Below are 25,495 nucleotides of genomic sequence, written 5' to 3'. Positions count from 1 at the left end.
CTGTCCTTCCCTGGAGCTGCTGAGAGGAGCTGGTGTTCATTTTACCTTGAAGTGATCAGATAGCAGCCAGCTTGCTAATTTTAAGTTAGATAATTAGATCCTGACTGTGAAAGCACAAAGCGGCATTTTGTGTTTCAGCGTCGCATTCTGGAGATCCTGCAGAGTGCTGCCCGTGTCACCAGAGCTGCCTACGAGCTGGTGCAGGACCACAGCCTGCTCACCTGGGTCCTGCACAGCCTGGAGAAAAGGTAACCAGGGAGGGCAGGAGACAGGGCAGCCACTGGCCTGTCCACAGCGGAGCAGCCATGGCGCTGAGGGTGCACCAGGGTGACACACAGGGTGACAGACAGGGCACAGGGGTGACACACAGGGGCACAGGGGCACCAGGGGTGACAGACAGGGGGACAGGGGTGACACACAGGGGCACCAAGGGCTGTGCTGGCAGAAGTTGCTGAACTCGGAGGTGTCCCTTGTGCTTTTGAGAACAGAAGCAAGCTGCACTCAGGCTGTGCCAGGAGGGAGGATGGTGGGGGCCTTTGTGATTTGGAAATCACTTCCTGCAAAGCTGGAACAGCAAAGTGGCACCTTGTGCTGTGTCTTTGCCTTCTGAATTTCAAGCAGCTCAGTTCCCCTCCTGTCACAGGACCTGCTGCACAGGAGGTGGCACAGTGATGGATCTGAGCTGTCTAGAACATTCCTCCTCCCCTTGCCCCTCCCTGACAGGAACATCTCTGGTGCAGGCACAGAGTGCCCTGGCAGGCTCGGGCAATGCACCAAAAGTGCACTAGAACATGGTCCCTGGAGGTGATGGACCAGCTGCTGGTGAGGATCTGCCTTCCAATGTGGTTTTCTGGGTTTCTTTATCTTTTTTTGTTCGGTTTTGTTTTTCAGGTTTCTGGAGAACAAGGTGATACATAAAATTATTTCCTTAGTCCACACTCTGTGGCTAACAAATTCAGGAGACAAGAGACAAAACAAGAATCCATCCCAGGAGAGCAGGAAACTTCTTCCTATTCAGCTTGTAAATGAATTTCTGAGTGTTTTGGTCGCGTTAATCAAACATATTCGGTGAGTGCTTTGTTTTGGTTTTTGGTTTACTTGGTTTGCATTTCATCCTCTGCCCAGTTTGAACTTCATTAAGGCCAGGAGGATTTCTGTATCTCTGCTAGATGGATGGTGTTTTTCACCTTCAGTTTGTGTGCTGAGTATGGGTTTGGATGAGGTTTCTTTGACAGGAGGAGTTAGGTGTTTGATACGGGGGGAATAATGTAAAATGTGCTGCACAGTTGCTGTCCATTCCTTCGTCCTTAATCCCTGGCCATTCTGACAGCAGGGATTGGGAGCTGTCTGATGAATGAGCAGCCATGGCTCTCGTGTTCTCTCCTGCCAGGGCTGGCACAGACCTGGCTGGGCACCCTCAGCTCCGTGCTGGTGAATGAGCAGCCATGGCTCTTGTGTTCTCTCTTGCCAGGGCTGACACAGACCTGGCCAAGCTGGCTGAGCTGCTGGGCACCCTCAGCTCCGTGCTGGAATACCGTGCTGCCGTTGTGGAGGCTTTCAGGGCCATGAGGCGATTCACGGTCAACGCCAGCGTCCTCTCCAGCAGGGAGCTGCTGCTGCTGCTGCACAGGTGGAGCCTCGTCAGCGCAGACCTGCAGCTGCAGCAGGACCTGCGGGCCCTGGCCCAGAAGTACCAACACAAAGAGCTGCTCAGTAAGTGCTGGAATACCTCAAGGGAGGTTTGTTCTGTTGTGGCTGCTACAGAGCAGCAGCTCAAGTGAGGCAGACTTCTCTGAAGTAGTGCTAATGCCTTCTGTCAGACCGAGGTGCCTTGAGGGAGGAGGAAAGGACATGGAAAGGCATTTTTCAGGTCTTCCTTGTGGTGATTTAGGACCTCGACACAATTTGGAAGCTCTGGAGAAACACAGTTTATGAAAGGAAAGAGCTTTAAAATGAAACTTAGTGGCAAATCAGGCTTTGAGTCAGGCTTTGAAAAAGGGTATTCTTTAATGAAATCTTAAGAGAAAAAGCAGTGCCTGGAGGCTTTGTGCTCAAAGGTGTGAATCATTCTGAGCGTGGATGGGGATCTGAAAGCAATGTGGAAGTAACAACAATAAATAAATAGAGCAAAAGGTAATAGTTGGTGTCTCTTGTTGTCACCAGGGTTGAGGAAAGGAAAAAAGCCAGGACTTGTGTGACTTCTTGTTCTCTCTGTGAACAAAAAGTGCAGGGAACTTGGGAGTGGGAGGTCTTAAAACAACGTTGGTTGGTTTCCTGCAGCAGCAGCTGCATTTGGTGCACATTAAAGGTTCTGCAGGTTTGTTTAAATGTTCTGTATCAATTGAGAAAGAATCATGTATTTAAGGGCTTCTGTAAATCTTTAGCTTTTCTACACTTTTTTCACCCCTTGAAACTCCTCAGAAAGGCCTGAGGAGGGTTTTTGGAGCGAGGCCTGTAACTTATTCCATGTGTGGGTTGTGTTGCTCCAGGCTGGGCCATCCAGTTTGGAACAGGCTCCAGCCTGGAGTCCCCGGGAGCTCCTGGAGGCCCTGTGAACAGCACGGGCTCCGTGAGGCTGCTGGACAAGGCTGGCTCTTGCCATTGTAGTGACTGAACCAACACAGGAGAGCACCCCCCTTGCACCACTTGGTACCAGGGAAATCCTGTGGAGTGCCTGATGTCTGTTTTGGTGGTTGTCTTCTTACAGAAAACATCAAAGACACGAACGGACCTCAAGCCTCACGTGCTGTGTATCGTCCCGCTCGCAAAAGGAGTGAGGCGGGAGAAGATGACACTGCTGCAGACACGGGCGTGTCTGAGCTGGAGGAATGCAGAGAGCACCTGAATTCCATCCTTGCCCACTGGGACCCTGCTTTGCCAGCACCGCCCTCCACGCGGGATGGGGACGCCCTCAGAGCCGGCGAGGCTGGGGCTGGGGCAGCGGCCGTCACCTGTGCCTCCATTGTCATTGTCACCAGGCTGCTGCTGAGGTCCCTGGCTGGGCGGAGCCCCCTCGGGGAGCAGGACGTGTCCCCCGTGCTGAGGTGGCTGCAGAGCCGTGTCCTGCCACACCCAGAGGCCGTGCAGGAGGTGCTCAGGGACGGGACGCTGAGGAACAGCCTCTTCCAGCTCTACAGCCGGCTGTGCCAGGCCAGCGGCTCCTCCGCCGGGCTCTGCAGGCAGCTCGGGGGGCTCAGCTCCATCATGCTGCAGCTCCTGGAGCAGCAGGGCCCGCCCTGCCCCTTCCACGGGCTGCTGCAGTCTCTGTGCCCAGCGGTGGAGGAGGACGCACCCGAGACAGGTGACTTGTCCTGCTCTTATCGCTCCTCTCAGGAGGCAGGGGTGGGAAAAGAGAAACCAGGAGACTCCAGGGCTGGTGTAATCCATGCAATCAGCTCTGCCAGACCCAGCCAGGCTCGGGGCTGCCCCAAGCAGGAGCTGTGTCTGGTGGGATGGGGCAGCACAGAGCGGGGTCACACTGCGAGGGTTTCTGACACTGCAACGCTCCCACTCCCTCTGAGAGACTTCCTTTAAAGGACTAAAATGGAACAAAAGCTGTAAAAGAAATATGATTCCAAGAGGGAAAATAGTCTGCAAAGAAACCCAAGTCCACGTGGGCCTGGATGCTGATCCCTGCTGCTGTCAGTGAGAGATCTGCCAGGTCAGATTTCACACTGCTTTATTGAACGGGAAACTGCTTTGTTCCTTCCTGAGAGCTGGGAGTGTGTCTTTGTGTCTTTGCATGGGCAGAGGCACTAAAGATTTTCCAGCTAGGAGAAGAGCTGGGGAACTCTTTTACAACACAGCCCTGGAGGTACCGAACCGAGCAGCTTGGCTTGGGAATACCCTGGGGAAACAGAAGAATGTCTGCTCTCTGATTTCTCTCTCCCCTTTCTTCCACAGCTGTTTCTGTGTTCCTGACTTCCATTTACATTGGGGACACGTGGCTGGGAGCACAGCAGCCGGATATGTTACTCACCCATGCCAGACTGGTCTGCACTAGTGCGGAGCATGAGTTACAGGATGACCTGCACACTGGGAAACAAGGGGAAGAAACTCTGATGTCTCTTTGCAAAAAAATTTGGCTCCATCAGGGCAATACTTCAGGGGACTGACATTGATCTTCAACGTTCTTCTGTGCTCCGTCCTCATCACCGTGAGCCCTGCAAGCCTCCTGAGCTGTTCTCATCCAGACCTGCCTTGTTTGGGCACAAAAATCAGTATTTTATTACTGTGTGCAAGCTCAGGGGGAAGAGTTTATTTCTCTCAGAGGGACATTAAAGGTCCAGTTTCCCTTTCCTTGAACGGTTTGAGACACAGTGCTACTTATGTAATTTTTATTACAGGGATTTTTATCTTTTTGAAGTACCAGACAGAGACTGATTGTGCACGTGTGTGCCCTTGGTATCCATCCTCTCTCTAATGCAGGACGGGAAAAAAAGGCTGCAGAGCCTCCCACAATGGGGTGTGAGCGCGAAGAACGAGGAGACAGAGGCAGACTGGACTCGGGAATCAGGACGGTCTGCTTAGGTTTAAAAAGCTTGAATGGCTTGTAAAGACATTTATATCAGATGTGGTTTATTTTTATTACCCTTTTTTAAAATTAAAAATAAAAACAACGAAACAAAACCCCCTGACCATTGCTGCTGCCGCCACGTGTGACACAGACCCATCTTCCCTCTGCCTGGAACAGGTGAGAGATGGAACTGAGCCCCAAAGGATTTCCTGCTCAGTGCTTATCCCTGAGTTTTATTGGGCCGAACCAGCTCAGTCGAGCTGTGCCGAACCGAGCCGAGCTCTGCCGACTGGCCGAACCGAGTTGAGTTCAACTGAGCTGGGCCGAGTGCAGCCGAACCGAGCCGAGCTCTGCCGAACCCAGCCTCCTGCTTTCAGGAGCATGAATTAGCACGAGTGCGGTCCCAGCCTAATGAGCTCCTGCCCGAGCCCGCGCTCCCGGTCGTGTCCGCGCCATGGCCGGGCCGCCCGCGGGACGCGGCAGCGGGAGAGCCCCGAGCCGGGCGAGCTGAACGGGAGGCGGCGGCGCTTGCCCGCCCGCCGTCGGGGAGCCGAGGCGAGGCGAGCGGAGCCGAGGCGCGCCGAAGGCACAGAGCGGCTGGGAGTTGGGCCGAAGCGAGGCGAGCTCGGCCGAAGAGGCGAATGCAGGCGCCAAGAGCCGAGTTGAGGCGCCAAGAGCCGACTGGAGCCGAGCGTCTCCGGAGCGAGCCGAGCTCCGCCGAGCGCCGCAGCATCCCGGGCAGGGCGAGGCGCCGGGCCGGGCTCGGGGTGCAGCCGGGGCTCTGGGAGGCTTCCCCGCCTGTCCCTCTCTCTAGCCCTCCTTCCTTCTCCCCGTATTCGCCTTCTCTCGCTCCCTTTCCCCCATTCCCTCTCCCCCCGCAAAGCCGGCTCCTTCCTGTCCTGTCCCTAGCCCGCTACTCCCTTCTGTTCCCCCTCTCTCCTTCCTCTGCCCAGCCTCCGTGTACCCTCGTCCCGGGCTTTCCCTTCCCGTGCCGCTTTCCTGCACAGCCCGAGCTCCCTCGCCGCCCTTTGTCGTGCCCTGCTCTCGCTCCTCTCTTCCCGTGCCCCCTTTCCTTCTTTGCCCCGCAGCCGCGGGGCTCGGGCTGCCGGAGAATAAAGCCCCGAGGGCCGGAGCCCGGCGCCCCTGGGCCCTTGCGGGAGTCCCCGCGCGGGGCCGGAGGCTCTCGGCGGATCCCCCCGTGCCGCTCAAGCGGCGCGGCCGACAGCGCCGGAGCTGCGGCTTTGCCGGCATCGCGCTGAGAGCGGCCCCCGCTCCGTGCCGGGCCGTCCCCGCCGTCTGTGCCGCTCCCTCTCTCGCTGCCCCTGGCCCGTGACAGCGAGGCTGGGCAGGAACCTCAAGCCTTCTGGGGGCTGCCCCCCCTTTCTTGTTGCAGCAGAATCCCTTGCTGGGGCCATGCACGTGTGGGAAGGGCTTGGGGGAAGCGCTGCGCTGCTGTCCGGGGCAGTCGGATTCGTTCGGAGCCTTCTTTGGGGGTCAGGGAAAGGCGGGGTGAAGACTCGGGGCTCTGATGCCGTTGGGGGCAGCCCAAGGTGCCCGGGAGAGGGAGCCCCACGGCGGTGCAGGAGCAGGTGGGGGGCGGGCGAGGGGCGGGGGTCACGCTGGGTGCCGTCCCCCAGAGGGACCCAAAGCTGACACCAAATGCACAGGGAAATTGCATTCCAATGTCTTGGAACAGAGGCTCATCGGAAGTTTTCTCAGCTATCCAAGGCACGGAGCCCTGGAGCCAAGTCAGCCTGAGCTGCTGCGTGCTTGCTGTGAGCCTTGAGGTGAGCGCGCATCGTTGCCGGCTTGGGATCGATTGAAATGCGCTAAGGAAACCAGCTCTGGGGAGGGAGGGAGGGAGGGAGGGAGGGAAATGCTCTCTTAACATGTGCCAATTCTTCTGTCAAACTCATCAGGGCAGGACAGCGTTCAGACTGAGAGTGTAAGAAGATGTGGAGGGAGACAGAGAATCTGACAGTAGCACCGGACTCACAAGTGCACGAATTTCGCTTTTGGCTTGGATTCAAACTCAGAAGTTGTAAGGAATTTGGGAAGGAGAAGGGACATTTCAGAAGGAGACGAAGAAAAAGAAGTTGTTGTTGTTACAGCCCTGGCAAAATCTTTGGTTCTAGCTAATAAAGGAAGTTAGTTGAAATAAAAAAAGAAAAAAACGTGGGTTTTTTTCCTTCACTGTTGTATTCGTTGGTGGTATATGGTGTGTTGTTTTATTTCTTGGTCTTATTAACTCTGTGTAAATAGTTTTTTGAGTGAAGCTAACTTTCTGGACAGGTTGGTTTGTATTTGAGGTAGGATTAATTTCAAGAGGTTTCTTTCCTAGACTTCTGATAGGTATTCCTGGGATTTTGGTTTTGTTTACTGTGTGTATCAACAGAGAGATTTGGTAGGGCCAGCTGGGCTGCTGGAGTTTTGGGTGTTAATTTATGAGATGGCTTTTGTTAAACACAGAATAATTATGTAAGTTAACAGCAAATTACCCAATTTATCTAGGTATGCTACCTAAACACAATGCTTTATGTCTTACCATTTTTCTGTTCTTCTGCTCCAAGTAGTTGTTGTAAAAAAGAAAGCGCTGTTATTTTTCTGAAGAGCTTTCTTCTATAACAAGGCCTTTACTCCCTTTGAATTTGAGTCAGAGGAGCCAAACAGCTGCAGCCACTCTGAGGGCTTTTATATTCGGTGGGATTAGCCCCCTCCCTTTTCCCAGGCATCATGGGAATGGGAGGCGGGCACCATCAGGGGTATATTAACCCCAGCTTTTGCTGAGGGGTTTCATTCCCTCTCTGGGATGTGCTGGGGTAAGGGCTCTCCTGTCATTTCAGTGAAGAGCCTCTTTCAGCTTAGCTTGCTTTCAGCAGGTGTTTCTGGGCATCTAAAGCAATAGAGGCTTGGAAGATCCTGTGAAGAAAATGGCATGGAATACAGGGAGTATTTAAGGTGATGATTTTGGATTTTGTGTTTAGGGGTGATAAAGAGCATTTGCAATTTCTGGTTTTGTTCTTGTTTTGTGTTTTTATTGTTTTTAGGAGGTGCACAGCTTGCAGAGATCCCAGGTTGTGTCAAGCACAGCACTTCTTTCAGCAGATTCATCATGTCACAGGAGGCATCTGCCCAGTGTTAAAAATGATGTTTGAGATTGAGGCTTCAGGTGAGTTGAGGGTTGTGACTGGGAGAGGGAGGGTGAGCAGGTATCCAGTTAGGAGTTATTGGGGGGCAGGGGGGTTTGCAGGCAGCAGGGTGAGAAAGGGTGTTTATTTGAGGGCCCCCCCACACAAGGCTTTTCAGAAGCATAGCAGAGGCATTCCCATGTTTTCCTCACACAAGGTCATCCACTGCACTCACAGGAATGCCATTTCACTTTGCTTTTCTCTAACCCAGGTGCCACTGATAATAAAGGCCACAGCCTTGGAATCAGGATGAAGGTGGAGCCTGAAGGAGCCAGGCACACTCAGGAGAGGGCAAGTAGCTGACTTGCTGGGATTTGGCCTACATAACTCTAAACTCATACTTTGGTTTTGGTTTTCTTTATTGTAGCTGACCGAGAGGCTAACAGGCCATCACGGGGCCCTCCGAGGCAGACTCATTTCAGGTGCAACGTGGATTCACATCGCTGATCATCCAAAAGATAAGTCGGGGGCCATGGCCTGGAGAAGGGAGGGTAGCAGGTTGGGAGTTCTTGGGACAGATTGAAAAATTAGCAGAGGGAAAAGCAATCTTCTCCAAGGGGCCTCTTAGGACAGCTAAAGGGAGAGACTCCACATTTGATGGCGGCGGGCAGGGCAGAGCAGTTCCGGTCCACGTCGTGTTGTCGGGTGTACCGTGTTACCTACTGTGTCTTTGGGGTCCCTTTTGCCTTTTCCCCTCGAGGCCCTCACCACAAGCATAATGTGTCGTGTTTAACGTCCCCCCGTTTGTCACGTTCTGTGTCACGGGTGTCTGCACATGTTTGTGCCGGAGCTGCTCTGCCCTGCCGCAGAGGCTGCTGCAATAGGACAAGGCTCAGGGACACGCAGTTTGTGGGGTGTCGCCGGACTCTAGATGATATTCCTAGATAGACAGAAGATGTTTGGAGCTGTGAAGATATCTTGCAGCCCTTTGACTTTTGTCCTCGCTTTCTTTCAGATGCAGAAGGATAAAATCCAGAGCAAAATCCATCCACCCATCCCGAGTGAGGAGGTTCCCCCAAACAGGTCAGTCACTGTTGGTCTCTGCAGGGAGAGTGTCAAGTGTGACTCTGTTACAGCTCTGTTCTTTTTCTTTTTAGGAAGCAAAGCTGGACATCAGCAGGCAAGGTGAGATGGGCAAGGTGAGCATTGAGTAGCGTACAGAAGCAGTTGTTATTGCTCCAGTCTCACTTTCTGGTGCAACTCTAAGCATCCGTTCCTGTTTCTGCGCTTTAGGCAATCCACTCGGAGTACGCCAAGTCCCAGTCACCAACCGGCCGACGCGCCGGGTTTGCCGCTCTCCCGAGCCCTGGGGAAGAATCATGGGACTCGGCAATGAAGCCTCTGCCTTTTCTGTTTAAAGGTGTCACCAGGGTAGCCTTCAGCAGTGGCCGAGGAGTTGCGGTGAGTCAGGGAAGTAGGGAGGAGGAGTGAGGCTCCGCTCAGGTTTCAGCAGGGCCACATCACCTCGTCTCCTCTTAGCCCAGGCGTGCCCCACGACGATGGCGTCAGCCTCCGAGTGCGGCTGAAGCGTGCGGCCCCAGGAGCCGGGCATTCTTGGGAAAAGAGTGAGTGGCAGAATTGTTGGGTTTTGGCCGATGTGCTGCTGAGGTTATGCATTGATATTTTGTTTACTTTATTGGAGCAGATGAAGAAACAACAGGAAGTTGTTTAACAACAGTGCCAGCAGGACCTTCCCAGCTGTCGAGGCAGCCTTCCTTTGCACCTGACACAGACCGGCATCCCCAGATGCCTGAGAGATAAGTAGAGGGCTACGACCCACAGAGGGGATGAAACCAGGGCGCAGGGCAGGGACCCACCGGGAGGGGTTTTTGAGTCCGCTTTGGAGACGGGGGTGTCCACGAAGTGGCCCCTTAGGCCTGGGGGGGAAATAAAAGCAAAGTCTCACTTTTGATCACAGTGCTGAGGTGCGCAGGGCAGAGCAGTGCCGGTGTGTACTGTGTCATTTGTCTATTGTGTGTTCTGTGTGGTTGGATGTGTCATGTCCTTTACTTTAGGCCTTTGAGGAGCCTAGCAGAAACCCTGGCATCACTGTTAGCATCTGTAATCTCTGCATTCCTTGGCCTGGTACCCAGGCCATTGAACTTTTGACTCGGGAGCTCCGACAGGCATCAGAATTGCATCTCTCTTTGGAAGCATCCAGTCAGGTGGCTTTTCAGGTCTTGTTCTGAGCTGCACGGACAGCCGTGCTCCGCAATGCTCCATTTCAACGGATTAGGCTTTGTAAGAATGCGAGGTTAGGGAGAGGATTCTGACCGTAGGATTCCTGGGTATCCATCTTTGCAGTTCTTGGAATAAATCGTTCAGCCAGCATCTTCCTCCAGGGTTCTCTGAGCCTCATCAGTTTGCCATCTGTCTCATCTTGGTCATCTCCTTTTGCATTCTCTGAGTCCTTGCAGCCACTTTCCTTGCCAGGAGCTTTCTGTTCCTGTTGTGTCCCCCCTGTCTGTCACGTCCTGTCCCGTGTCACGGGTGTCAGCACACACATTTGTGCCGGAGCTGCTCTGCCCTGCCGCATAGCCTGGTGCAGTAGGAGAAGTCCCTGGGAGTTTGTAATGTGGGGTGTAGTGGGACTCTAGATGGGATTTGTAGATGGACACAAGACGTCTGGAGCTCCTAAGTTATCCTGCAACAGTTTGACTCTTGTCCTAACTTTTTTTTCAGATTCAGATGGATTAAATGTGTGCCAGAGGGCCCCATCCCGGGTGAGGGGTTTCCCCCGAGCAGGTGAGGCACCGTTTGTCTCTGCAGCAGAAGTGTAAATGGTGACTCTGTTACAGCACTGTTCTTTGTCTTTCTTTTTAGGAAGCAAATGTGGATACCAGCAGTCAAGGTGAGCAGTGGAGAGCAGTAGTTGTTATTGCTCAGGTCTCAATTTCTGGTGCAGCTCTAAGCTTCCATTCTCGTTTGTGCACTTTAGGCAATCCACTCGGAGTATGCCAAGCCCCTGTCACCAGCCAGCCGATGCACCGGGTTCCCTGCATGTGTGAGCCCTGTGGATGCATTACAGGACTTGGTGATGAAACCCTGAACTTTTCTATTTAAAGGTGCCATCCAGGTGGCCTCCAGCAAGTGCTGAGGAGTTGTGGTGAGTCAGGGAAGTAGGGGGGAGGAGTGAGGGTCCACTCAGGTTCCAGCTGTGCCAAATCACCTCATCTCCTCTTAACCCAGGCGTCCCCTGTGGAGATGGCCTCGGTCTCTGAGCGTGCCCGAAGCGTGCGGCCCGAGCAGCTGAGCGTTCTTAGGAGCACGGTGAGTAGCAGACTTGTGGGGTTTTGGCCGATGTGGTGCCACGATCAGGCATTGATGTTTGGTTTTCTTTAATACAGCTGTCTAAGAGACACCAGCCCGGTGCCAGCAGGACCTTCCCAGCTGACGAGGTGGCCTTTCTTTGCACCTGAGACCGGCATCCCCAGATGTCTGAGAGAGAAGTAGAGGGCTACGACCCCCAGGGGGGATGAAAGCAGGGTGCTGGTTTGGGAATTACTGGGAGGGGGGGATTTGAGTCTTCTTTGGAGGTGGGGAGTGTCCATGAAGCGGCCCCTTAGGCCCCATAAAAGCAAAATCTCACTTTTGATCCCAGTGCTGAGGTGAGCGGGGCAGAGCAGTCCCAGTGTGTATTGTGTCCCTTGTCTTTTGTGCATTATGTGTTGTTGGATATCTCATGTCTTTTATCATAGCCCTTTGAGGGGCCTGTCAGAAACCTTGGCATCAGTCTTAGTATCTGTACTCTCAGCGTTCCTTGCCCTGGCGCCGATGCCATGGAACTTTTAACTCGGCAGCTCAGACAGGTATCAGAATGGCAACTCTTTTTCGAAGCATCCGGTCAGATGTCTTTTCAGGTCTTGTTCTGAGCTGTATGGACAGCTGCACCCTGCAAGGTTCTGTTATGATGGATTAGGACTTGTAAGAATGTGGGGACAGGTAGAGGCTTCTGACCGTAGGATTCTCGGGCATCCATCTTTGCAGTTCTTGGAATAAATCATTCAGTTAGCATCTTCTTCCTCCAGGGTTCTCTGAACTTCATCAGCACGCCATCAGTTTCACCTCAGTCTTCTAATTTTGCGTCCTCTCGGTGCTCGCTGTCATTTTCCTTACCCAGAGATTTCTGTTCCTGTTGTGTTCCTGTTGTTTGTCCTGTCCTGTGTCACGGGTGTCTGCACACATTTGTGCTGGAGCTGCTCTGCCTTGCTGCATAGCCTGGTGCAATAGGAGAAGTCCCGGGGACTTGATGTTTGTAATGTGGGGTGTCGTTGGACTCTAGGTGGGATTTGTAGATGGGCACAAGATGTCTGGAGCTCTTAAGTTATCCTGCAGCTCTTTGATTTTTGTCCTAACTTTCCTTCAGGTGCAGAAGGATGAAATCCAGGGCAGAACCCCCCATCCCGGGTGAGGGGATTCCCCCGAGCAGGTCAGTCACTGTTTGTCTCTGTAGAGAGAGCATAAATGATGGCTGTTAGAGCAGTCTTCTTTGTCTCTCTTTTTAGGAAGTCAAGGCTGAGTGGGCGAGGTGAGCATTGAGTAGTGTACAGAAGCAGTTGTTTTTGCTGATGTATCAGTTTCTGGTGCAGCTCTAAGCATCTCCACTTTTTTTTTTTATTTTAGGTGGTCCACTTGCCATCTATCCTGGCCGGGCATGCCCATTCCAGGTGTGTGCAGCTTAGGAGGGCAGGTGAGTCGGTGTTTAGGCAGGCTGACTCACAGGTGAGTGTTACACAGCAGCATGCTAAGTGTGTACCTATTCTTTTTGCAGGTATCTTCTGGGCACCCTCTGGAGTCAAATCAAGATTTGAGGTGAGCCGGGGCAGGGGTGCGGAGGAGTCCCGGGGATTACTGTTTTCGATGGCAGTAGTCACATTTTCTGTTTTGTCTTAGGTAACTTGAGGAGGTTTGTAGCCAAAGGTTGGAAACGACAGCACCGAGGCACACACGGAGCACGTTTCAACATCCACGTCCGACCGAGGATGGATTTTGTCTGCTCCTTTTCCAAAAGCTAAGTGTTGGGGCCAGTGGTTGGGAGAAGGGGAAAAACCTTTACTATCACAGAGGGCAATTTGATGTCAGTTTAGCGGAGAGGTCTGTAGTGGGACCAGCTCTCTGGAAGTAAAGGGAGAGGGTTTCCCCTCAGCCTCGCCAGGGCCTTTGCTGGGCAGGGCAGTTCCGACCCATCTCAGGATTCTCGTGAACTTTGCATCGTCCGCCTTCCTCGGCCCGACGTCGTCACGGATCTTTCCCCCGAGGAGCTCGCCTTCACGTCCGGAGCTACAGCCACGGTCACCTGGCCATCGGCTTCCTTCTCTAGGCTTGCTGAGCCTCTCGAGCATCCTCTTAACTGCTTTGGCACTAACTTCTTTTAACGAGTTACATTTCATCATCACGTGCTATCGTCATAGGGCTTCCTCTCCTTTGGCATCATCAGCCTCTGGCACATCTTGCGCTAGGCATCTCGGGTGCCTAAGGGGACAGTGCCAGGCAGTTGCCACTTGTCTCTGTGTTATGTCACCTGTGTCTGTGTGTTGTCCGTGTCTGTGTGTTGTCCGTGTCTGTGTGTTGTCCGTGTCTGTGTGTTGTCCGTGTCTGTGTGTTGTCCGTGTCTGTGTCCGTTGTCTTCCACGTCATAGGCCTTTGTTACGTCTCAATGCTTTATTGGCACTATTCTGTGCCGTATAGGCTGTATTCTACTCACGTTCCTTTCTGGATATCCCTTATTCTGGCATCTTTACATTTTTACTCTTTGAGACAGGAATGTCTCAAACGGACAAGATGTTCTCATCCATCTTCCTTCTCACTACCAGCTTTGGTAGTGCCTTTTTTTCCATGCCATTCTCTTGGACTGCTAGAGGGAGTGTCTTGCACCCTCCTCATGTGACTGCAGTACTTCTATAGGTTCCATCTTCTGAAGGGTATAGGACTCAAGAATTCATCTTCCAGCGAGTTATCTCAAGTCCTGGCTTACATTGTGTGTACCTGTGCTGACTTATACTGTATGTACCTACCCTCTATGTACACTTGCACTGTATGCATCGACTTACATTGTTGTGTGTACTTATATTGTACCACTTATGGTTGGAGCTGCCCTGCCTGGGCACGTAGTCACAGTCAGGTAGAAGAGTTATAAAAACTTTACTGTTCATCTGTCTTTTATGGGATTTTGGGTAGAAAACTTATTGGTCCAGAGTGGAGACAAGTCCTAGCTGTCAGATAGCCACTCGTTGACCGCTTCCTGTCGTCTCACAGGTCCCCGAGGCTACCAATTTCCCCAGAACCTACCAACTGACGTCAAGGAGCGCAGCCAGAAGATGTGTCGCAGCACGTTCTTCAGCGTCTCGAGTAAGGGCTGCAGCGAGCGTGTAAGTGGGAAGAGCGTGTGTGAGAGCACGTGTCTGTGTCTGTCTGCGTCTGCTCATCTCTGCATGTGTCAGCGCATGCCGACTGGATTACTGGATTTAACCTTGTGTGTGTGACTTTTGCTTTTCAAGTTTTTCAACTCATTTTTAAATTTAGAATAAAAAATCCCCAGCTGGGTTCCCCCCCCCCCCCCCCCCTCGGCTGTTTTTTTTTTCTCGGTCCCAGTCGGTCTGTGAGGTGACGCTCATCACCAGAGTTTGGGCGCAGACTGTCCAGGGACCGGGGTTTTTGTCAAGCAGGCGGATTTTTTTGAGGCTCCCGGAAACCACGTTCCCGAGGACCAATGATTGCTGGGGTGTAATTTAGCAGTTGTGATGAGAGGGATGGTGACTTTGTGTGTCATCTGAAGGGAGTGTTAATGGTAGATGAGTGTTGTTTTTTGTGTGCTTTTGTTGTTTTGGGTTTCCTGTAACAATAAATCCACATGTAATGAAAATAGAAAAAGGTTATCATCTTGTGTTAATATGTGTGTTGTGTTGTATTGCTCTGTATTGCAGGGTGACAACTCTCTCCTCCTTGCTGTGACACCTGGGCTGGCAGGGATGACACAGTGACCTCGGCCAGCCGATGCTGCCTGTGCCATCACCTGGCACTGACGTGTTTGATGAAAATCCTTTTGCTGGGATTTTTCTCCTGAGAAGCCTCAGAACAGAAATGGAACCAATTACGATCTGCTGGCTGTGGAGTGTGGGCTGGAGTTGGTTTAGCAACAGGGGCATCTTGGATTAGACTCCTGTGCAGTGTCTACTTGATGACCAATCATGGTCCAGCTGCGTCGGGGCTGTGAGCAGTCCCAGGTTTTTATTATTCATTCCTTTCTAGCTTTCTGATGTCTCCTTGCTCTTTTAGTATAGTTCTACTATCTCATTTTCTTTTAATATAATAGAGATCATAAAATAATAGTTCAGCCTTCTGAAAGGTGGAGTCATGATTCTCGTCTTTTCCCTCGTCCTGGGGACCCTCAAACACCGCCACAATCAGCGGCTGAGCGGGTTTGTGCGAGCCTCTCAGTAACCCTCGGCCAGTCCTGAGTCGGCAGACACCGGGGGGGGCAGCCCTGACACGGCCGAGAGCGGGGAGACACTCTCTGTGCCCCGAGGGTGCTGAGGGCACCTGGGCTGGGCCCCTGTGCAGCACAAGAGACACCAGAGACATTGGTAGATGATAAAGGCCCGACTCTTAGCAGGGGTTAATCCAAGGTTTTATTAGGAGTCCCAAAGGAGCTCCTGCACCTCAGGGGCCTCCTGCCAAGAGCCCCAGGGAGATGTGCCAAGGTTACATTTAAAGGGAGGTGGAAACTGAAAGTAGATAACATTTTACCAACCAGTAAGTGACCCTAAGGGATGGATGCTGGGGCATAGACATACAGGACAGCGTATGGGGCAAGGCTCGGGGGGCTGACCCCTGGCCTCTGGCTAATCACTGGACGACTTGGACCGAAACTTCTGCATGGAGGGGATGGGAGGCTGAGTGATTGACAGAGAGCCAGGGTGGGGTTTTGGGGATGATCTCATCCCGGGAGAGGGATAACGCAGGTAGAAGGAGGGGGGTACAGTTTGGGATAAACCATTTGGGAAAAATATGGGGATACAAAACAAAATGACTTCAAAGTATTATAAAGTATAAAAATGCACTACAGCAGGTTTGGGCAGCACCAAATAAAATGTAATAAAATGCTTTAAAAATAGAAAAATTAAAAATAAAAATTAAATAAAAGTAAAAAAACAAAATTAATTTAAAATAAATGAAAAACAAAATAAAAACTGTAAACTGCTGTAAGAATTCCATAAAAGATCGTGCTGTAATGCAAGACCTTCAAACACCACCACAATCACCAGCTTGAGTTGGTCTGGGCAGCACTAAATAAAAAAAAATAAAAACCTTTAAAAATAGAAAAATTAAAAATAAAAAATAAAATTTACAAAATTAAATAAAAACGTTAAAAATAGAAAAATTAAAAATAAAAATTTAATAAAAGATAAAAAATTAAAAGCTTTAAAAATAGAAAAATAAAAATAAAATTTAAAAAAAATTAAAGCTCTAAAAATAAAAAATTAAAAATAAAAATTAAATAAGAAATAAAAATAAAAAAATAAATGCTTTAAAAATAGAAAAATTAAAACTTAAATGAAAATAAAATTAAAAAAAAAATAAATAGCTTTAGAAATAGAAAAATTAAAAATAATATATAAAAAATAGAATTAGAAAAATTAAAAATAAAAAAAATTAGAAAAATAAAATAATAGCTTTAAAAAAAGAAAAATTAAAAAATAACTAAATAAAAATTTAAAAATTAAATAAAAGCTTTAAAAAAAGAAAAATTAAAAATTAAAATTAAAAAAGAATAAAATTAGAAAAATAAAAAGCTTTAAAAATGGAAAAAATAAAAATAAGTAAATAAAAAATAAAATGAGAAAAATGTAAAAAAAGCTTTAAAAATAGAAAATTAAAAAATAATAAGTAAATAAAAAAAATTAGAAAAATAAAACAAAAAGCTTTAAAAATAGAAAAATTAGAAATAATAAGTAAATAAAAAATAAAATTTAAAAAAAAGCTTTAAAAATAGAAAAATTAGAAATATAGATGAAGTAAAAATAAAATTAGAAAAATAAAATAAGCTTTAAAAATAGAAAAATTAAAAATAGAAATTAAATAATAAAAAATAAAATTAAAAAATAAAATAAGTTTTAAAAATAGAAAAATTAAAAATAAGTAAATAAAAAATAAAATGAGAAAAATGTAATAAAAAGCTTTAAAAATAGAAATAAAATAAAAAATAAAATAAAAAAATAAAATAAAAAGTTATAAAAATAGAAAAATTAAAAATACTAAATAAATAAAAAATAAAATTAGAAAAATAAAAAAGCTTTAAAAATAGAAAAATTAAAAATAGAAATTAAATAAAAAATAAAATAAAAAATAAAATAAAAAGTTTTAAAAATAGAAAAATTAGAAATATAGATTAAATAAAAAATAAAATTAGAAAAATAAGATAAAAAGCTTTAAAAATAGAAAAATTAAAAATAAGTAAATAAAATTTAAAAAATAAAATGAAAAGCTTTAAAAATAGAAAAATTAAAAATAAACATTAATTAAAAAATAAAATTAAAAAAATAAAATAAATCAAAAATAAATTAAAAACAAAATAAAAACCGTAAAGTGCTGTAAAGTACCATAAAAGTTCCATAAAGGGTAATGCCGTAAAGCGCGACTGTCGCAAAAGGTGCCGTAAAGCGCGACTGTCGCAAAAGGTGCCGTAAAGCGCGACTGTCGCAAAAGGTGCCGTAAAGCGCGACTGTCGTAAAAGGTGCTGTAAAGCGCGACTGTCGCAAAACTGCCGTAAAGCGCGACTGTCGTAAAAGGTGCCGTAAAGTGCGACTGTCGTAAAAGGTGCCGTAAAGCGCGACTGTCGTAAAAGGTGCCGTAAAGCGGAACTGTCGTAAAAGGTGCCGTAAAGCGCGACTGTCGCAAAACTGCCGTAAAGCGCGACTGTCGCAAAAGGTGCCGTAAAGCGCGACTGTCGCAAAAGGTGCCGTAAAGCGCGACTGTCGCAAAAGGTGCCGTAAAGCGCGACTGTCGTAAAAGGTGCCGTAAAGCGCGACTGTCGTAAAAGGTGCCGTAAAGCGCGACTGTCGCAAAACTGCCGTAAAGCGCGGCTGTCGTAAAAGGTGCCGTAAAGTGCGACTGTCGTAAAAGGTGCCGTAAAGCGCGACTGTCGCAAAAGGTGCCGTAAAGTGCGACTGTCGTAAAAGGTGCCGTAAAGCGCAACTGTCGTAAAAGGTGCCGTAAAGCGCAACTGTCGCAAAACTGCCGTAAAGCGCGACTGTCGCAAAAGGTGCCGTACAGGCTGGCAGCGCCCTGGCCGACACGGGGTGTCGTACAACACGGCAGCGCCGTGGCCGTCGTGGAATGCCGTACAAGATGGCGACGGCCGCCCGAGTGGGCGTGTCCTGGGCGGGGCGCCGTGTCGACGGGCTGACGTCATTAGGCGGCACTCTGCCTGCAGTTTGCCGATGCAGACGGCAGGGGGCGCTGTGCCTGCAGTGCGCCCATGCAGACGGCAGGGGGCGCTGTGCCTGCAGTGCGCCCATGCAGACGGCAGGGGGCGCTGTGCCTGCATTGCGACAAAGCAGACGGCAGGGGGCGCTGTGCCTGCAGTGCGCCCATGCAGACGGCAGGGGGCGCTGTGCCTGCAGTGCGCCCATGCAGACGGCAGGGGGCGCTGAATAAATAGAGTATAAAGTATAAACTATACAGAGGAAGAAATAAATGCTCTATGACACCTGCAGCTGTAGAAAATTTCAGGCTCCCATGGAGAAAATAGTTTTCCTTAAATCATTATCGTTTTTGGGTTTTTTTCACTCCCAAGTAGCCTGAACGTTTCTACTGCTGCTTTTTTATTCTAAAGCTAGAATGGAAAGCCAAGATTAAAAATATAGGGAAAGAAAGAAAGAAAGAAAGAAAGAAAGAAAGAAAGAAAGAAAGAAAGAAAGAAAGAAAGAAAGAAAGAAAGAAAGAAAGAAAGAAAGAAAGGGAAAAAAAAAGAAAAGAGAAAGGAAGAAAGAAAAGTGAAAAAAGAAAAGAAGGATGAGAGTGAAAAAGGAGGAGTGAGAGTGGAAAAGGGGGTGAAAAACAGAGTGAAAAAAAGAAAAAAGAGTTGGAGTGGAAAAGAAAGGACATTCGGGAGGGGCGGTGCTGCCTAAGGTGCTTCCGCGCCCAGGAGCGAAGGAGCCGTTTGATCCCCTGGCGGGAGCGCAGCTCCCGGTGGCGGAGAACGGAGCGGTGGCTGTCAGTCCGAGACTCCAACTCCCGGCAGGCCCTGCGGCCGTAAAGCGCGGCGTCTGACGCAACGGCCGACGCGCCATATGAATGGCTGGCGGGCCGAGGCGGCCGCGTGCCGGGGGAGCGGGCTGGGCGCGGGGAGCTCCCGGCGCCTGTGCCGCGCGGGACGGAGCCGCGGCAGCGACGCTGGAGGGGCGAAGCCTCCGTCCGGCCGCCCGCACGGAGCCGAGCGGCGCGGAAGGGGCGTCCGCCCGGTGCCTCGGCCTCGCTCAGCGGTCCCGGTGGCGGGGGCTGAGCTCGGGCGGGGCGCGCTGCCGCCCGCCGATGGCGGAGCGCCAGGCGGTGCTTTGCTGCCGCGGGCCGGGAGCTGCAGGAGCCGCCCCGGGCGAGCGGCGCCGGGCGCTGCCGCGGTCACTGTGCGGCGGCTGCCCTCGGGCTGGCGGAGGCGCGGGAGCCGCCGAGCTGCAGCCGTCTCCCTCGGGCCGCTGCCGCTGCTGCGGGCGGGGGCGGACGAGCGGCTGCGGAGGCGGCTCCGCGGCGGGCTCAGCCTTGCGAGCAGAGAGCGCTCGACATCGCTGGCATGACACGGCTGCTGAGTGCCTCAGTGCTCGTGGCTCTTCCTTCCACGCAAACAGATGGAGCGGCATCGCTGAGCAGTAAAACACAGCGATGGCCCGGAGAATGGCGAGCGCAAGGAGCGCCGGGCTGGATCCTTCTGATGGCACAGGTGCGATCGGCAAACTCAGCCCCTTGTGCCCCTGCCCTCCCGACCCCCAGGGGAAATGCTCTCCAGCCTCGAGCTGCTGAGAGACAAAACGTGTGATTTGACACTAGGGTCCGGAAAAGGTTTCCGTTTAGATTAGCAAATGCCTCCATTGTTCTCGGTTACATCCTAGGATCGGTTTTAGGCAGTGACTTTCTACCGCTTGTCGGATTTTCTTGTGCAATGGTAAGAAAATAGGCAGGTCTGATACTGGTTTCGCTTTTTTTCTACTTCATGTTCCATGAGCTGCTTTTATCCAAGCAATTGTTTTAAAGTTCTACTGTAGGCGTTTCTGGTTCACTTTTTTTTTTTCTTTGCAGCACCCGTGACTTTTTTTTTTTCCTCTAAATCGGCAGTAAATATAGCTGAGTAAAATTACCTTGGTTTTCTTCCTTCTTAAATGTTTTTATTGATAATCCTATTTGAATATGCAGAACAAGTGGGTATGTCCTGTAATATATCCTAGCTTTTCTTCTTTACAGGGTACTCAGAAAATATTTTTCCCTTAGAGTCCCACTGAAACATTCTCCGTGCAATCTCCGTTAAGGTCTGTGTTTACAAATAAGCCACCATCAGCTGAGATATTTGCCTGTGTACCTTTTCCTGTCATTCAGAGCTTGCGTTCTGTGGTTTTTATGATAAACCTATCAAACTTGCGAAACCGTTTTGCAAGTCTTAACCGTGGAAGGCAGCAAGAAGTGGTTTTAAAGCCTGTTCTTGAGCAGACAAAGGGGAAAAGTGTGAATTTGCTGCTGAACTTGTCCTTTTTCATTTGACTTGCCTTGAATTATTTAGGAAGAGAGAGAACTAGAAAAAAGAGAGAAATAGAATTGGTTCTTGAGCTCTCCTAAAATGCTCCCCGTGATTCCATGTGGAGCCAAAGTGAAGGGTGATGGAACAGAGCCCCTGTGCTTTAGAAGGAAATCAATTTCAACCTGATCTCCACCCTGAGTCTCCCTAATTTCTGTTTTTAAAATGCAAACTAAGTTTAGGAAGTGTTGGGAGTTAGTATTTTGGGGAAGAAATGGCAGTTGCACAAACCGTTCCATTTCCCAGAGGCTCTGGGAAGGATTCATTTTGTAAGCGCTGTAACTGCCATCGGTTGGGGGTTCGGGGTTGGAATGTGCACTTGCCCTCCGATAAAGCACTCGTTCATTTGCATTTCAGTGCCAGGAGTCTGGAGAAACTGGAGAAGAGCCCAAGAGACATTTTTCATCCTGAGATACAAAAGGTAGGAAGTGACTTTTTTTGGTTTGGTTCTTTTTCTTTATGATTTCCTGGAAATAGAAGGAATTAAGTATAGATCCTACTGGTTTGTTTCTTCCAGTAGCTAATAAGAATAAGAATAATAATCTAATACTACTTAAACTGTCTCTTTATCCATTGAACTGGCCATTTCAAATCCAAACTTCTAAACACCAATAAAAGCATCATCCTTGTAGAATCTTTAATAGGAGGGGGCTAAAGATGCTGTTTTTGTTGACAGGATTTATTGGTTCTTGAAGGGCAAGAGGTGAGTACAAGCCTAACTACTTCTTGCTCACAGACCCGTCCGGTGAATACGGCTTTGTATTTGGATGGGCTTTTGATGACTTCTAAATCAATTGCTCGTTACAGTAAAAAGAAGTCATATTTTTTTGAACCTGACAGCAAAAATAACTTGAAGCACCAACTTAATAATAATTGATCACCCGTCTAAGTTAATGATTTTATGCTATACTATCAAAGTTTAAAGGTAAATTATTGTGTAGTAGGGGATGGTATAAAATGTATGTTCTAATGTGTAGGATGTGGGCAAAGATTAGAGGAAACAAATTTTTATGTCTTCTGTTTGACTGTTCACCAAATAATATTTGGTTTTATTTTCCTGGGATCGGTGAATTTTAAATTTGGAGTCCTCTATGCTAAGGATGGTCAGCTTACAGGTGATGAAATGTTCAGTCATGGTGAGGTTTTCACCTTCTCCTTAATTGTTTTGCTCATCTGGAAAAAAAAAAAAAAAGGTATGTTTATTATTTGTTACCCTGTTCTGTCCGTTTCCTCGGTATTTGCTGGAGCTCTGCTTTCCCAAGCGTTGGGTAAAACAAGCTTTGGGTTCCTTCTGTCCCACTGAGTGTTGCCCAGTTTGGTTGCATCTGGTGAAATTCACCCTGAGCCCTTACAGAACCAGCTCAAACCAGGTGAGAGCCATTCGCAGCTCTCTCAGGACACCCAGAGGAGGATGGGTGACGTTTCTGAGCATCTGGCAAGTGCACTTCTATCAAAACTCGGCCTGTGCAATTTCTGGGGAAAACCCTTCTGTATCCTGAAGGGTTCCTCAAAGTCTGTTGAGGATCCAGTTAGCAGTTGCTCACCTGGATGGTTCCAGCTCCTCAAGCTAACACTTGTACTCTTGCCCTGTAGTTTAGATCTATTGTAGTTTTGTTATTTTGCAAGATTTTACGTCTTTGGACAGTAACGTGCATTTCACTCTTTGGAACCTCTTGGATCATTCTTTGGTGCAGCACCACCTAATGGGACACTTGGCTGCTGTGCTGAAGGGCTTGGTTACTGGAATTGTAAATCCCGGAGAGTTTGTAAGTCTTCTGTCCCCAGGGAGGTGTCACGCTTTGTTCACCGTTGCTCTGTTTGTCGGGTGCTGCTTCTCGTCGGAGGTATTAACTTCAAACTGCCCTGTTCTTTTTTGAACTTTTTTTCCTGGTTCTCTCCGTGGGGCAGGGAAGGACTCTCGTATCCCGGTCGTCAGACTCAGCGCTGCCCGAGAAGATACAGAGACTGTAAAAATCATAAGAAGCAACTAGGACTGCAGAGGAAACAAACTGGAGAGAACAAAAGGTGATATTGTTCTCCTTAGCCTGGATTAGAAACATCCACTGCGCTTTGATGCCGGTGGCTGCCAGGGGCTCGTTAGGTCTCTTGAGGCAGGTGTAGGTGTTCACTTGTAGGTTCTATTTTTTGGCAAAGGACCACGAGAGAAGTTTATTTATAGATCCAAATAAACATTCATCTTATCTGAACATAACCTGTCATCCCCTTTCTGACATTAAGGACTCCTGTATAAATACTTGGGGGGGTTTTCTTTGTCGTTTCTGAATGGTTCCATTTTGCCGGCTACTTGAACAAATCTGAGGGGGTTTAATTGCATACTGCTTCCTTGAAATTCTGTTGGTCTCTGCTTGGAACCCTTCTTGTACTGCTTAATGAAAGACTTCGGATGGTGTTTTCTTGCCTGTTTGTGGTTAAGGTCGTGCTCTGATGCATTTACAGAAGCCATGGCAGGAGAGAGTCAGCTGCTGGAGAAGAGGAGACAGTACTATCCCTGTGCAGCACAGAACTGTGCTACTGCTGTGTCATCAGCTGTGTCTGCACTGAAAGTAGCCACCTTCACTTGTAGGTAGCTCCTTGGTGCTTTAGGACACGCTGAGGGATTTATTCCTTTTGGGATCCACGATGAGAATTCCCAAGAGAGGTAGTAGTAATAAGGTCTGAGATTGGAAAAAAGCCTGTGTCCTTGGAATGTTGTTGTTGTCGTCCAAAGTTAATTTTTCCTTCTTTCTTAGCCAGTAGTCAGCTTTTTGCTTTATTTTTTGTGGTATCAGTATTTGATTGTTTAAAAAATTGCTTCAAAAGAACTGCAGTGGCTGGCCACCAGGACCTTGTTCAGATTTGCCTATTTGCTTGTAGCTAAAACCTTTCCATATTGTTTATCATTCTATTGGAGAAACTGCTGCCCAGTCAACTAAGAACTGAACATCTATCTGTCTAGGACATGGGGAGAGGATTTAGGTCATGTCTTTGTTTCCAGAAAAAAGTTCCAGTGTAGTTTCTAACTAGAGGAAAAGGGGGGGGGGGGGGGTGAAGACTCGGGGCTCTGATGCCGTTGGGGGCACCCCGAGGTGCCCAGGAGAGGGAGCCCCACTGCGGTGCAGGAGCAGGTATGTTATCACGTACTAGAGAGCAAATTATAAAGAGAAATATGAAAATTATAAATATAAAAATATTTTTTAAATCGTTAAAGAAAGTGGTTTTTTTTACTTGTCAATAGGCAGGGTTTTGATGATAAAAATGATAAATACAAAGAATATGAAGGTAGAAATCTAAGTCTAGAAAGATATCATAAATACATACAGAGAAAGTTTAAAACTAGAAGAAAAAATCAGTTGCAGCAGTAGATACGATACATAATATAGATAATACTTTAAATACATGTCTAGAATTTTATAGATATTATAGATAATTATTAATAGATTGCATCAAAAGAAACTATAAATATAAACGTGAGTCTAACTATACAAAGTATAAAAATATTTCGATATCGTTTAAAAGAAGGTGTTTTCGTGTATTTATTTGGTTAGAGATGGGGTTTTTGTTTGGATTAATAGACGTATTCTAGAAATATAAATCTAACTGTAGAGAGATCCAATCGATAGAGGAGGCTATTTCTAAAACCACAACCGAACGCCGCCGCCTTCGGGGGAATCGCACGAGCTCGGCCGAAGCAAGGCGAGAGCGGCCGACCCTGACGGCCTCGAGCGAACCGAGGCGAGGCTTCCGAGGCTGCCTGAAGCGAAGCGAGCCGAGCTCAGGCGAAGCGAGCCTGCTGCTCTCGTGCGCGCTGCTTAGCGCCAGTGCGCTCCCAGCCTAATGAGCTCCTGCCCGAGCCCGCGCTCCCGGTCGTGTCCGCGCCGTGGCCGGGCCGCCCGCGGGACGCGGCAGCGGGAGAGCCCCGAGCCGGGCGAGCTGAACGGGAGGCGGCGGCGCTTGCCCGCCCGCCGTCGGGGAGCCGAGGCGAGGCGAGCGGAGCCGAGGCGCGCCGAAGGCACAGAGCGGCTGGGAGTTGGGCCGAAGCGAGGCGAGCTCGGCCGAAGAGGCGAATGCAGGCGCCAAGAGCCGAGTTGAGGCGCCAAGAGCCGACTGGAGCCGAGCGTCTCCGGAGCGAGCCGAGCTCCGCCGAGCGCCGCAGCATCCCGGGCAGCGCGAGGCGCCGGGCCGGGCTCGGGGTGCAGCCGGGGCTCTGGGAGGCTTCCCCGCCTGTCCCTCTCTCTAGCCCTCCTTCCTTCTCCCCGTCTTCGCCTTCTCTCGCTCCCTTTCCCCCATTCCCTCTCCCCCCGCAAAGCCGGCTCCTTCCTGTCCTGTCCCTAGCCCGCTACTCCCTTCTGTTCCCCCTCTCTCCTTCCTCTGCCCAGCCTCCGTGTACCCTCGTCCCGGGCTTTCCCTTCCCGTGCCGCTTTCCTGCACAGCCCGAGCTCCCTCGCCGCCCTTTGTCGTGCCCTGCTCTCGCTCCTCTCTTCCCGTGCCCCCTTTCCTTCTTTGCCCCGCAGCCGCGGGGCTCGGGCTGCCGGAGAATAAAGCCCCGAGGGCCGGAGCCCGGCGCCCCTGGGCCCTTGCGGGAGTCCCCGCGCGGGGCCGGAGGCTCTCGGCGGATCCCCCCGTGCCGCTCAAGCGGCGCGGCCGACAGCGCCGGAGCTGCGGCTTTGCCGGCATCGCGCTGAGAGCGGCCCCCGCTCCGTGCCGGGCCGTCCCCGCCGTCTGTGCCGCTCCCTCTCTCGCTGCCCCTGGCCCGTGACAGCGAGGCTGGGCAGGAACCTCAAGCCTTCTGGGGGCTGCCCCCCCTTTCTTGTTGCAGCAGAATCCCTTGCTGGGGCCATGCACGTGTGGGAAGGGCTTGGGGGAAGCGCTGCGCTGCTGTCCGGGGCAGTCGGATTCGTTCGGAGCCTTCTTTGGGGGTCAGGGAAAGGCGGGGTGAAGACTCGGGGCTCTGATGCCGTTGGGGGCAGCCCAAGGTGCCCGGGAGAGGGAGCCCCACGGCGGTGCAGGAGC

General features: G+C 49.8%; 1 protein-coding gene and 3 long non-coding RNA genes across 12 annotated transcripts in view; all 4 read left to right on the top strand.

The window, feature by feature from the left end:
• Positions 1-4,629, top strand: part of URB1 (URB1 ribosome biogenesis factor) — an 80,850-nt gene extending 76,221 nt beyond the window's left edge. The window contains exons 35-39 of the mRNA XM_054655044.2: positions 139-248; positions 892-1,068; positions 1,472-1,713; positions 2,708-3,301; positions 3,904-4,629. Coding sequence (XP_054511019.2) covers positions 139-248; positions 892-1,068; positions 1,472-1,713; positions 2,708-3,301; positions 3,904-4,115 — 1,335 coding nt within the window. The 3' untranslated portion in view covers positions 4,116-4,629. The remainder of the gene's footprint in view (positions 1-138; positions 249-891; positions 1,069-1,471; positions 1,714-2,707; positions 3,302-3,903) is intronic.
• Positions 4,630-7,335: 2,706 nt separating this feature from the next.
• LOC143693497 (uncharacterized) lies at positions 7,336-8,692 on the top strand. Of its 2 annotated transcripts, XR_013181202.1 has the most exons (4): positions 7,400-7,474; positions 7,564-7,685; positions 7,916-7,995; positions 8,072-8,692. It is a non-coding gene; the product is annotated as an uncharacterized LOC143693497 (long non-coding RNA). The 2 variants fall into 2 exon arrangements; XR_013181201.1 differs by having other exon boundaries at positions 7,336-7,685.
• An 84-nt stretch (positions 8,693-8,776) lies between these two features.
• Positions 8,777-15,048, top strand: LOC129120812 (uncharacterized). 8 transcript variants are annotated; one of them, XR_013181113.1, is made up of 14 exons: positions 8,777-8,843; positions 8,938-9,105; positions 9,184-9,269; positions 9,350-10,449; positions 10,528-10,555; positions 10,643-10,656; positions 10,770-10,810; positions 10,894-10,974; positions 11,052-11,190; positions 12,071-12,232; positions 12,328-12,394; positions 12,476-12,516; positions 12,598-14,052; positions 14,628-15,048. It is a non-coding gene; the product is annotated as an uncharacterized LOC129120812 (long non-coding RNA). The 8 variants fall into 8 exon arrangements; XR_013181115.1 differs by having other exon boundaries at positions 10,643-10,810; positions 12,071-12,133; positions 12,210-12,232; XR_013181118.1 differs by having other exon boundaries at positions 9,189-9,269; positions 10,643-10,810.
• A 3,979-nt stretch (positions 15,049-19,027) lies between these two features.
• Positions 19,028-23,334, top strand: LOC143693430 (uncharacterized). The gene is made up of 3 exons (XR_013181111.1): positions 19,028-19,639; positions 20,158-20,222; positions 20,843-23,334. It is a non-coding gene; the product is annotated as an uncharacterized LOC143693430 (long non-coding RNA).
• Positions 23,335-25,495: the final 2,161 nt, after the last annotated feature.

The sequence above is a fragment of the Agelaius phoeniceus genome, chromosome 2 (assembly GCF_051311805.1).
Source record: "Agelaius phoeniceus isolate bAgePho1 chromosome 2, bAgePho1.hap1, whole genome shotgun sequence".
Taxonomy (NCBI): Eukaryota; Metazoa; Chordata; class Aves; order Passeriformes; family Icteridae; genus Agelaius; species Agelaius phoeniceus.
Note: the sequence above shows the minus strand (reverse complement) of the source record. Positions and strands in the feature narration are given on the sequence as shown.